The sequence below is a fragment of the Theropithecus gelada genome, chromosome 15 (assembly GCF_003255815.1).
Source record: "Theropithecus gelada isolate Dixy chromosome 15, Tgel_1.0, whole genome shotgun sequence".
Lineage (NCBI taxonomy): Eukaryota > Metazoa > Chordata > Mammalia > Primates > Cercopithecidae > Theropithecus > Theropithecus gelada.
Window position 1 is genome coordinate 105,892,058 of NC_037683.1, and position 13,647 is coordinate 105,905,704.

The 13,647-nt window shown below is 47.6% G+C and overlaps 1 protein-coding gene across 2 annotated transcripts in view; it reads right to left on the reverse strand.

Moving 5' to 3' along the window:
* Nucleotides 1-13,647, reverse strand: part of BICD2 (BICD cargo adaptor 2) — a 48,517-nt gene that overhangs the window by 17,467 nt on the left and 17,403 nt on the right. For both annotated transcript variants that reach the window (XM_025360196.1, XM_025360195.1), the window contains exon 2: nucleotides 118-330. In XM_025360196.1, the coding sequence (XP_025215981.1) occupies nucleotides 118-330 (213 nt within the window). The remainder of the gene's footprint in view (nucleotides 1-117; nucleotides 331-13,647) is intronic.

The window sequence follows — 13,647 nt, forward strand, 5'->3', positions numbered from 1 at the left end:
AGCCAGCTGCAGCATCCCCAGAGGCCAGCCCAGCCCAGCCACCCACCAGGCACACCCGCTATGTGACCCTGGTGGCACTATTGCAGCCACAGAGTAGGCCCCTCCTCACCCCCTCACCTCCTTCAGCTCCTGGGCCACGGAGGCCAGGCGTTCATTCTCCGACTGCGTGTTGGTGAGGACGTTGCGCAACTGCTTCAGCTCCGTCTGCAGCTCTAGCACCTTCCGCACGTAGTACTGCTCCTTGGAGGCCGACTCCTGGATCAGGCTCTCCTCCCGGCTCTCTCCGTCAGCAGCCACCTTCTTGTGATTCGTGTGTGCTTGTCCAAAGGCCTGCATCAGGAGACAAAACACTTGTCAGGTGGGCCTCCCAGGGGCACTGAAGGATAGAGACTCAGCTCACAGGCGACATTCATGCTGCAGAACAACAGCCAACAACGATGGGGACTGTGGGCCTGAAGGGAGGGCCCCCGCCCTGGGAGGTGCATCTGTGACGTGCCTATGGTTTGCACACATGCAAACGCAACAAGCTGCACCCAAGATTCATTTGCTTCACCAAAATAAGAGAAAGCCTGGTCTCTGAGGAAAAGTGTCTGCACTGGCAAGACAAGTACTGGAGTCAGGGAGCCGCAGCGGGCATGTGTGACAGCAGCTGGGGCCGGCGGAGGGAGCTCCCACACAGCTCCTACCTCCTCCCACTCCAGATGGCACGCCAGCCACCACACATGAAGGGCAGAGGGAGTCTGTCCATCCTGCTGCCTGATGCTGGCTCATCCTTCACGCCTGGGAGAGACCTGGGCTGAGCAGTCAGAGCCCCAGTCCCAAGGACGGCAGTGATGGTAAGAATTAGACAGAGGCCAGCACAGTGTGCCACCCATTCTGCCCAGTTCCTGGCTCAGAGGCCAACATACCAGCATGTTCCAGAGGGGTGAGGAACAAGGGGGGCGGGGGCTGCATGTGGCAAAGAAGTGTAGGGCCCTGGGGCTCAGGGAGCAGACCTTATGGGTGAGATCGACCAGAAAGGCGTGCTCGCCTAGCCCAGGGTGACCACCTGCCCACGCACCCGAGAGACGACAGCTGTGTCATGTCCATGCCCAAAAACCCAGGCCAGCCGGCCTCCCATCGTGTATACCCCAGGCGAGTGGCCCAGCCTCCAAGCAGGTGCCATCGCCCTCCTTCCCTCCCACTGCCCACTACCCCCACATAGCTGGCACGGCAGGACAGGGCTTCCTGGGTAGAGGGCAGAGGGCCCGCAGTGTGTCACCCCCAGCAGCCCCTGTCTCACTGGCCACTCCACCACAGAGTTCTTGAGGGAGACCTTATCTTTTTACGGTAATCCTGGCTCATGGCAGAAAACAAGATCAAGAGAGATGCAACTGAAAGTGGATGACTTTGTTTCCCTAAGAGAGAAAAAGGAGCATTTTTCACTCATTTACTATTTAATATTAAATCTAAGAATTCAGTCCAAGAAAATAGGGAAAATGTACAAAACCATGAATAAGGATGTTACTAAGCAGGACAGTTTCTAATTTCAATAAATCAAAGCAAAGAGTAACTCATTTCCTCCCACCAGGAGACTGGCAAAAGAAACCAGGGTCTAGTCTGAGTCCAGAGTCTCATGGGACCAATAGGGGAATCAAGGGGAAGACAGACTGATCTCACAGCACTGTGAGGATCACAGGATCCTGCCTGGAAGAGCACACATGTGCTGTGGCAGGTGTGGTGACACGTGCTATAAGGTATGTGTTGTGTGTGTGTGTCTCGTGGTGTTGTGGGGGACACCCCTAAACAAGGCTAACAGGACAACACAGCCCAGCAGGAAGACTGGTGCTGGCACTGGGACTCCACGTGGGGACTCGGGACTGTCATGGACACTCCTGCTGTGGATGTACAGACGTCCATGGCACCCACACTTCTGCGGAGGCTGGGTCTTGCTTACCTGCCCCGCCCATCAACACAACACCACTCTGTGGAAGATGTCCGTTCTTCCACAAGGCAGTCGGGTCAGCGCCGTGATTTCTGCTCTGTTCTTATCCTAGTCCCAAGGAAGGACCAAATCATGATGTCTACACAGCACCTGATCCACCCTGCCCAGCCCCAGGCCACAAGAATGGAAACCAGACATGGAACTGGCCCCAACTGTGGGCTCCCCATCCAAGTGGCAGCCAGGCCCCAAGTCCCTCACTGAGTGAGGGGCCCACAGGCTGCAGGCGGCATGGGCAGCACCAGACCATCTGGGCCTTCTGACAAGCAGGCGGGACCCAACTGAAGGGTCCAGCACACATGGCTGCTCAGAATACGCCCACAAGCCTGGAGCTGGGGATGCACACATCACCTCAGAAGCTTTCTCCAGGTATGACAGCTAAATGCCATGACACGACATTCAAGTCCGGGCCTCCTGGCCTGAGCCCTGGATCTTTTCCTCTGCTTAAGCTCCCAGTCCGGGGCCCACGAACACTCCTGGGCAGCTTTTCAAACACACTGAGATAGAGACTTCCGCCTACAGCCAAGACAAGATTGTTGCAGAAATTAGGACTACCTTCTCTGTGAAAACTTAAAAAAAAAAAAAAAAACCAGACAATGACAGAATATAAATAAATAATAAGCAGTGGTTTTCACGTCATGGGCACTAGATAGTGAGGGACAGATCAGGGGAGTTCCAGGAGCCCCCTCCACCAAGAGAACTTCCCAGCCATGGAAAAATGGGAGCCTGAGTCAAGGTGTGGCAGACCCTGTCAAGGAGGGACTGGAAGATGGCAGCAGGGCAGCCAAGCTAGGCAGACCTGCACACAGAGGGCCAGAATCTCCACTGAGGACCAGGCAGCACAGAGCTGAGGAAGTCACTGAAGGACCACCGAGAAGGGCAGAGAAAGCAATCCCCACCATTTACACCAGCCAAAAACAGCACCTGCTCCCACCAGCCACAGGAGAGCCCTCCTGATGCACAGGCAGCAGGGGAGCACTCCCAGGGCCTGACAAAATTTGTTTGGATTAAATCTGCTCTGATACCACAGGGTAAAGCTTAAAGACAAATCCTGAAAGGACCGATCTGATTCCAAGTCACTTAACTACATCCCAGAACAAAGCTCAAGAACACATGAAGGAATACAAAAACATCCATCTCCCAACAGGTGAGGTCCACTGCCCGGCATTCCATCACTAACCACTGAGTAGGCAAAGGTGTACGAATGAGGAAGACAGAAAAAGATTCAGACAGAACTTCTAGAGACGAAAAGTACAGCGGATGGGATTCACAGCAGATAAAACAACGCAGAAGAAAAGATTAGTCAACTTGAAAAACCACAGCAAACTATCCAAAATGAAACACAGAGAAAAAAGGCTAAAAGACAAAAGCAAAACTCAAACAGAGCATTGGTGAAGTATGACACAGTTTCAGGAAGTCTTACATAAGGACTCATTGGAGTCCCCAAAGGAGAAAAACAGGAAAATAAAAAAAAAAAAATTGAAGAAATCAGAGCTGAAAATTTTCCAAATTTGATGAAAATTATAAACCCACAGACATCAGCAGCTTGTCAACCCAAGCACAAGAAATATGAAGAAAACTACACCAAGGCATAACATAAAATTGTTTAAAACCAATTTTACAATAAAAATATTAAAATCAGCCAGAAGAAAAAGGATACATGACTCAAGAGGAGCAAAGTTAAACGACAGCTGATTTCTCTAACAAGCCAGGAGACAGTGGAACAACATCTTTTAAACGGCAAAACAAAAAAACTTAACTAGAATGATACACTCACTGAAAACTGTTCACAAATAGAGGTGAAATACTCCAGACGTACAAAAGCTGAAAGAATTTATCAACAGCAGATCTGCATTGGTATTTAAAGATATGTTAAATAAAATCCTTCAGGCAGAAGAAAAATCATACCATATGGAATCTATATCTACATGGAAGAAATGGTAATTAAATAGGCAAACATAAAATACTTATTTTTATTATTTAAATCTCTTTAAAAGATAATTAACTTGAAATTCAATACAATCCCTACCAAAATTCCAAAAGCCTTTTTAGCAGAAACGGAAAAGCTGATTTTCAAATTCATATGGAATTGCAAAGGGCCTAGAGGAGCTAAAACAACATTGAAAGAGAATAACAAAGTGAGAAAACTCACAATTTCAAAACTTAATACAAAGCTACAGTGATCAAAACAATGTGGTGCTGGTGTAAAGATATAGAGACCAACGGGATAGAATAGAGTCCAGAAATAAACCCTTATATATATGGTCAATTGATTTTTGGCAAGGGTACAAAAATAATTTGATGTTAAAGAATAGTTTTTCGGCCAGGCGTGGTGGCTCACGCTTGTAATCCCAGCACTTTGGGAGGCCGAGGCAGGCGGATCACTAGGTCAGGAGTTTGAGACCAGCCTGGCCAACACAGCGAGACCCCGTCTCTACTAAAAATAAAAAAAATTAGCTGGGCGTGGTAGCGGATGCCTGTAATCCCAGCTTCTTGGGAAGCTGAGGCAGGAGAATGGTTTGAACTCAGGAGGCAGAGGTTGCAGTGAGCTGAGATCACCCCACTGTACTCCAACCTGGGCGACAGAGGGAAAAAAAAAAAAAGGTTTTCAACAAATGATGCTGGGGGCAAGTAGCTATATATATGCAAAATAATGAAGCTGAACCCCTACCTCACATTATACACAAAAATTAACTCAAAATGAATCAAATACCTAAATATAAGAACTAAAACTATAAAACTTTCAGAAGATAATGTAGGGATTAATCTTCATGACCTGGGATTTGGCCATGAATTCTTAGATATGACACCGAAAACGTTAACTAACAACAGCACAAAATTAGTCACTTGAACTTCATCAGAATTAAAAACCTCATACATCAAAGGACATAATCAAGTGAAAAGACAACCTACACCATAAAAGAAATGTTTTCAGATTACCTATCTGATAAGGATATGGTATCCAGATCATATAAAAAAACTCTTACAACACAATAAAAAGAGAAACAACTGGCTGGGCGCGGTGGCTCACGCCTATAATCCCTGCACTTTGCCAGGCTGAGACAGGTAGATCACCTGAGGTCAGGAGTTCAAGACCAGTCTGGCCAACATGATAAAACCCCATCTCTACTAAAAATACAAAAAAATCCGCTGGGTGTGATAATCCTGTAATCCCAGCTACTCAGGAGGCTGAGGCAGGACATCCACTATGGAGGTTGCAGTGAGCCGAGATCATGCCACTGCACTCCAGCCTGGGCAACAACAGCGAAACTCTGTCTCAAAAAAAAAAAAAAAAAGACACACAACCTAATTAAAAAATGAATAGGCCAGGCGCAGTGGCTCATGCCTGTAATCCCAGCACTTTGGGAGGCTGGGGCGGGCAGATCACGAGGTCAGGAGATCGAGACCACAAAACTGAGGCACAACAGAGTTCAATGCTTGCCAAGGGTGCACAGTATGGGATGGTGCAGGGCTGGAGACAGAAGGCTGGCAGAATACGCCTCAGGATGGAAAACACGGCAGTAAGGATCCTGTCCAACAGATGAGCCCAGTGCCCCACCCTACCCCCACTCCTAGGAGATAGAGAAGGCAGGCCAGGTACCAGGCGCACCTGTGAGCACGAGCCCATCTGTGCCCACCACCCCCATCTCAGGGAAGCACAGCCAACATCCCCTGCTAGCACCTCTGAAATAAGCTGCAGCGGCAGGGCTATGTGACTGTGGTGGGCGCCAATCACAATGTGCCTCAATTTCCTCATGTGAAACCTGCGTTAATAATGTCACCAATCTGAGCTTAGTGCTGTGGAGATTTAGTCAGTTAACGTAATTCACTTACCAGAGTCTATGTGGCCTCCTACTCTACCCATCCCCTGATGATAGGAGCTTTAAAATACAGGTTCAGGGAGTTACTCCTTGTTCTCCTCTCTAGGGCTCCCACTGCCTTTCGGATGCCCAAGAAGGAGCCAACTCCTCCAGAGTCAGCATATCTCTGACTCAGGATGTGGCTGAGGCTATTGTCACTGGACCAGTGTTAACATGCTGAGATCCTGACAACCCCAGTGTGGGGGCAGCGCATGGGAGGCTGGGTGGCTTTAGAATGAGCCCATAGCAGATGCTTAGGCCCCCATCAACCCCACAGCAGAGGCTGAGATCCAGAAACAGAAGCTGGACGATGAAGGAAGAGTAAAAGATTACGACCAACAATGGGTTACGGTTACCCCTGTGGTTTTCATTCTTTCCTGACGCCAGTACCAGCAAAGCTCCCTGTTATCACCTGGGCACTCCCACCACCTTAGAACAACTCTTCAAGCGTTACTTTCTGTGAAAGTAAAACTAAGTCTATGCTGGAATGGCTGAGACCCTGGCCTGTGCCTAGTGCAGAGGAGGAAATAGTGGCAGGTGATCAGAGCCTGGGAGGATGGGGAAGTGCGCCAGGTGGAAGGAAGAGCAAAGTAAGAGGTAAGACAAGGTGAGGCCAGAAGGAGAACTAGGTCCTCATACCAGGGCCTCTGAACCTCTGGACAAGAATCTCTTTCCCTCCCTCCTCAGCCACGTAGGCCTCCAGCTTTGCCGAGGTACCCCACTGTGCAAGAGGCACTGCCCTGCCTGCCCACTTCCCAGCGGCACAGCAGGAGAGCCAATGGGTATGTGCACACCTGAAGCCAGGCTGCCTGGGCCCACATCCTGGCTCTGCCACTGGTCAGCTATGACTTGGTGAGCTCCTCCCTCACTGTGCCTGTCTGTCAAAGGGGCTACAGGGTCAAGTTCCCATAGTTGGGCGTGTGTAAGCCCACCCTGATGCCAAGGCAGCATGGGCATCGGGTCAGGGTCATTCACAATCACCCCATTTATGAGAAGTGGCAGGGCTTGAAGAGCAGCCCCAGGCCAGTGCCTGCCCCCTCCCACTTGCCACAAGGTTGGTCCCTGATGGTCCCCACAAGGCCAGGTGCTGGCTCCAAAGTGGCCTCACTGTCCTTTTTCACGTGCAAGATGTCCTTACTCTGTAGTCAGCCAGTGGGGCTGCCTGGCTCTGTGGCAACTACCTAATTACAGTTCCCTCAGCTACAAAGGAAAGTCACCCCACTCCCTCCCCGCTCTCAAGAGAGAATGTGTATATCTCCACAATAAGAGCTGGCCATCAGCCCTAGCTAGTAGAGGTTGACCCTTCAGTCTCCAGACAAACCTGTACAGGGCGTGGAAACAGGTCTGCACAGGAAACAGAACCAACCCCACTTGCCGACCTTCCACTGGGGTCTGGCTCCCTGGAGAAGGCCTACACCACCAGGGCAAGGAACCAGGCCTCTAGGCAGGGCTGTCCCAGGGAATTCTCTTTCATCCTAAACCAGTTTGGCCATCTGATACAACAGGAACAACACTTGCCAAGCCAGGAGAGCCAGCCTCAGCATTCCAATGAGGCAGGACTTGTTCCAGGATGCAGTTTCCACAACAAAACTGGGAGCCTCAATTCCTTCATCTGCTAGGCTGATCCAGCACCACCCACTGACAGCCAGCTGGTCCCACACTTGTCCCTGAAGGGCCACGATGCCTGCACGAGGGTGGGCCCAGCCTCCTGGGAACGGCTGGGCCTGGGCATCCCAGGAATCCCACTAGTCCTAGCCTGGCTGCCTCCGCTGGGCCCTCCCACCACCTGCTAAGGTAGAGACACTGTTGGGCTCCTTGTCAGGGCTGGTCCAAGCAGGGGAAAGGCCTGATCCTCATCCACTCGACGGGCTGTGAATACCCTCTGCTCAGCACCCATCTTCCTACCCAGGCTTGTTGAAAAATCCCAGGGACTGGCTTTACCATCCCCTCAATGTTTACTAACAGCACTTATTAGTGCTTACTGCATGCCTGGTCTCTGGTAGGTACTGGGACAACAGACTATCAGGCCTCCCAAGACCCAAGTCTGAGGGCCTGTAGCCCAGATAGTCAATTGAGACCACAAATCCTCCCACCCTGGGGAACCACAGGATGATAAAACTCACTCGATTACGGATTGTCAGTATCCCAGGCTCTCTATTCCCCCCAACCACAGTGAGGAGCCCCCGAAGTGTTGGTCAACTCTTTACTGTTTTGAAGCAGTATTCCTATCAGAAGTTCGCACTTGGCGGGCAGGGAGGCATAGCCTTTGGAGGAAGACCCGACCCCCGACCACGGTTTTACTCCTTGTGAGGGGGAAGAGGCAAAGAAATCTGCAAAGCCAGGAAACAGCAGTTCAAGTCCAGTACCCACCTCCTTCACAATCATGCAGTCAGTAAATACTATCAAATGATGAACTTGCCCCCCAAAAACTGCCACAGCAAGCCACAGGGCTTCAACACCTGAGGGGGTCAAAGGGAAATCAGGTGTTTCCAAGGCCTTAAAAGGAGCTGGGGTGGTCTGCAGGACATGAGAAGACCTGGAGGCCTCAGACGCTTGTGTCTATACACCTTGCTCCACTCTGGGCAGCTCTGCATGTGCTGTTCAGAGTCCTGTCCCGCAGAGCCAGGACTCCACAGGAGTCCAAGTGGCATCAAGCCTTATTACAGTCATGAGGGTGCTCAGGCCTATCAAGCTGACATAAACACAAGCTCAACAATATTATTATGAGATAAAGAATTTAGGCCAGGCACACTGGCTCACGCCTGTAATCCAGCACTTTGGGAGGCTGAGGCCCGATCACGAGGTCAGGAGATCGAGACCATCCTGGCTAACACGGTGAAACTCCATCTCTAATAAAAAAATACAAAAAAATTAGCTGGGTGTGGTGGCGGGTGCCTGTAGTCCCAGCTACTTGGGAGGCTGAGGCAGGAGAACGGCCTGAACCCGGGAGGCGGAGCTTGAAGTGAGCTGAGATCATGCCACTGCACTCCAGCCTGGGCGACAGAGTGAGATTCCGCCTCAAAAAAAAAAAAAAAAGAATTTATAGCATTATGACATTAAACTCTCTCATAGATTAATCAAACCTATCGTGACCCAAACAGCCTAGTACAAAATACATCAAAATGTCAACCACGCAGAGGGAGAGATCCAGGCTCTGCAACAGCCAGCAAATCAGAACTGGCACAGACACCAGGACTCAGGGCATAAGGAAATGATACCACAAGAGGATACAGAATGACATCAGAGCAATCTAAAAAAGGAAGAAATTCCATTTACGTGTAGGTGCACCACAGGAAAACAAATAAAAGACGGTATTTCATGTAAGTTTTCTGTAAATCTGAAACTGTTCTAAAAAATATATGCTGTAAAAAGTTAGCATACACTCAAACGTGAAAATTGAAAAATGATCTCTTAAATATATCTGTATTAGAGAGGGTATACAGAACAAAACAACAGGAAACCAAATAAACAAAAAATAGAAACAAATCATATGAAAACTTCAGAATCACGGCCAAAGCAGTACTGTGCTGGGGGTTGTGGGGGATTGCACTAAAAATAAATAATGATAAAAAGAAACAGTCTCTCTAGACTGGGATTGCAGAAACTGAATCAAGTAACAAGCAGAAGTCTCACAAAGGGGAAGTGATACAACAAAAACCCAGAAACAAAAGAAAAAGCGAAGCAACCATGTTCATGTATTTTTTTAACCCGCTAGTGACTGTATTCAGGTTGGTAAGTCTGTGCAAAGTACATATCCCTAAATCAGGGAACTGAACACTTACCAACCTGTCCAGTCCCCACAGGCAACGTGAGGACTGAGCTACCACATCGCTGGTTCCACCCCACAGCCATTGGCAAGATGGGCATCGGCACCAGCAGGCCTGCCTCACGGGGGAGAACTGACACAGGGAGTGCGTGCCCAGGAGGGAGTCTGGGTGCTGTGTAGCACAGCAGGTCTTGAGCTCTGACCTCGGCCTAAAGTGTCCCTGTCCACATCCATATTCACTCAAACAAATAATGAGAAAGGAAAACAGAAAGACATGCCTTATCAGTTCTTGATGTATCTGTTGAACATACCCGTTGAGTTTGCTGAGTTTGTAATGTCCTCTCTAAGGCAGAAGAAAAGACATTACAAACTCAACAGGAATGTTCAACAAGTATGCCATGAACTTACCTGCTAGTTTCAACAGATCTTCCCTTCCAATGGGCAGGGACTCATGGACCAACTCCATGCCCAACACGGATGCAAAAAACTGACAAAATCTTAGCAAACAGAAGTAACAATTTACCTTAAGAGTTACTGTGATCAGAAGACCTTGCCCAAGAACATAAAACCAGGGTAAACCAATTCAATTTTAAAAATCTATATTCAGCATCTGCTATGAAACAAGATAGGCCAACAAGTAAGTAAACCATATAGATAGACTGAAGGCAAACTACCAATATTTCTGCCACAAACTCATATTTTAAAAGGAATTAAAAATGTCATCTATGTCCTCAAAAAGGTCAGAGATCTCAAATACACCAAGATACCCACAAAACCCTCCCAAATTAAACTGTTGAGTTATGTATGCAAAAGAAGAGCAATTACATTTATAATTTTGACCTAAAAAATTAACCCCCAGATATTAACTTAACTAGAAACATGAGATTTATCCAAAGAAAATTATAAAAATACTAATGAGAAAGACAGAGGGTAAGCTGAAGGTAAGATTCCTCGAGTTGTCATGTAGATTCATGTGATATGGATACCACAGCTACAGACCTGGAAGGAAGCTGCCTCAAATCTTCTGGGGATTACTTCAGAATAATAGTGAAATTTACCTCAAAGATTTAGCAAGCAAAAAGACTCTCCTGCTTACCTCCATTTAAAAATGTTAAAATCACGTCATAATATCCACCCTTTTAAAGTGGTTTTCAGTGGTTTTTAGTACATTCACAGAGTTGAGTGAACATCACCATTAATTCCACATTTCTATCACCCTCCAAAGAAACCCTGTCCCCATTAGCATCACTCTTCAGCTCTCCCCACTGCCATCCTGAAAACCAATCTATCTTCCATCTCTATTAATGTGTCTATTCTGGACATTTCAGTCCTTTGTGACTGGCCTCTCCACTTAGCACAATGTTTTCAAGGTTCGCCCATGTTGTAGTATGTATGAGAATTCCCTTCCCTTTCATGGTCAAATAATATTCCATTGTATGAACAGATCACATTTGTTTATCCATTCATCATTTGATGGACACTTGGGTTGTTTCCACTTTTAGGCTATTATGAGTGGAACCGCTAGGTCATGTGGTATCTCTAACTTTTTTTGAGGAACTGCCAAATTTTCCACAAGGGCTATCCCATTTTATGTTCCCACTAGCAACACAGGGGGATTCCAATTTTGCCACATCCTCTCCAGGACTTCTTACTGTCTATTTTTTGGTCACAACCATCCCAGTGGGTATGAGAGCTCTTCCTATTTTCTTTCTTTGGAAGACAGGGTCTCGCTCTGTCACCCAGACTGGAGTGTAGTGGTGAGATCATAGCTCCCTTCAGCCTTGACCTCCTGGGCCCAAGCAATCCTTCTGCCTCAGCCTCCTGAGTGGCTGGAACCACAGGCACGTGCCACCATGCCAGCTTTTTTTTTCGAGATGGGGTCTCACTATGTTGCCCATGCTAGTCTTGAACTCCCGGGCTCAAGTGAACCTCCTACTTTGGCCTCCAGAAGTGTTGGGATTATAGGCACAAGACACCGTGCTCAGCCTCTTTCCATTTTATTAAAAAAAGTATTAGTAACAACAATAGCCACCACTCTGTAAGTCTCCTTAAATATATTATTTCACTTAATGCCTATCTCAAAGTTCTCAGGAGAATCCGTGTTCCCATTTTTTGGAGGAAGAAACTAAGGCTCCAAGAGGCCAAGGTTGTGACAGGGCAGAGACACAGATGGAAGACAGCCATCTCTGCCTGCTCCATGCTGGGTCTTTCTGCTGCACCACTGGGTCAGAACTACTGCCTGATGGCAAAGGGCTTCATATCCTGAATATATAAAGAGCTCCCAAACATACATAAGAAAAAGGCAGACACCCAATAAGAACACTGGAAGAAGGTCTTAAAGAGGCTCTTTACAAAAGAGGCTCTCCAAACAGCCAGTAAACACAGGAAAAGGTACATGGGGAATGCAACTTACCACCAGAAAGAGCTACTGTGACATGCTGATCAGAATGGCTAGTATGTAAATTAATAACACATCACGTGCCTGCGGTGAGGATGGAGAGGACAGGGGCTTGCCACACACTTCTGTGCTCCTCTAGAAGAAAGCCTGCCCTGTGTCACCCTAGCCAGTCCATCCAGCAGAAACAGGCATCAGCCACCCCATGAGTGTCTGACAGCCCCAAGCTGAAAACAACCCTAAGGCCGGTCCACCTGACAGTGGGTGAGGAAGGTGTGGTATGTCCACACAAACGAATCCCATGCAGCAATGAGTGCCAATAACCTACAAATACAAGCAGCAATGAGGATCAGTCTCACAATACCGAGGGAACACACAAGAAAGTACAGTGCAGCTCCCTCTATCAGATGTCCAAACCAGGCGAGATATCATCTCTGCTGTCAAAAGCCAGAATGATCACACCTTGACAGGGCTCAGAGAGCAGCTCTGGGAAGCTGATAACATGCAACTTCTTGATCTGCTGGTAGCTACATGGGTGCACTTCCTTTGATAATTTGTCAAACTATACAATTATGATTTTTATAGTTTCCATATTTACCTTACGCTCCAGTAAATGTTTTTTATTAAAAATTAGTGAAATATGAAAACTATCAAAAGCATTATGAATAGGGTTTCAAAATAAATTATATCTTGATTTAAAAAAAGGAGAAACAAAATGATCTCTAAAATACAATACTGAAATAGAATCAACCTATTAAAAAAAATCCTGAAGCAACCCAGCAATAAGCACACAGTATCTGAAACGCTATCCGAATACATAGCACTCGAGAGATGAGCTCAGGGCCTTAGCTACTATTACTACTGGGCATTAAAAAGAAAAGATGCCGGGCGCGGTGGCTCACGCCTGTAATCCCAGCACTCTGGGAGGCCAAGGCGGACAGATCACAAGGTCAGGAGATCGAGACCATCCTGGCTAACACAGTGAAACCCCGTCTCTACAAAAAAAATACAAAAAATTAGCCGGGCATGGTGGCGGGTGCCTGCAGTCCCAGCTACTCAGGAGGCTGAGGCAGGACAATAGCCTGAACCCAGGTGGTGAAGCTTGCAGTGAACCGAGATTGCGCCACTGCACTCCAGCGTGGGTGACAGAGCAAGACTCCATATCAAAAGCAAAAAAAGAAAAAGAAAAGCTGCAGAATGTCAAATGTACCCAAGGGATGATGTATTTGCCAACATACACACGTGCACTTAAAATCTATACATTTTACTGTATGTAATTCTAGTTTAAAAGATTAATAAAACCCCAAACCAAACATATCACAGGGAGTTAAATTACTTGTTATTCATGAAATAGAGAGTAACAGAAACAAGACGAAAGATCAAATTTTCACAAATGAACTTCAGCAAAAACCTGATACAAGAACAAAGGATCAGGTCAGGAAATGGTAGCAAGAAATGGACTTCAGATTTACACAGGGCCAGATGCTTCAGATCACCGCACAAACAGATGTACAGCCTTGCTAGCAATTTGGGAAAACAACTTACAGCAGCTATAAACACCAGCAGAAACAGAGTCACAGGGCACACTGGGATGGGGGATGGAGGGCTCCAGGGCCAGGAGGGAGGTATAGTTGGGAGATGGATG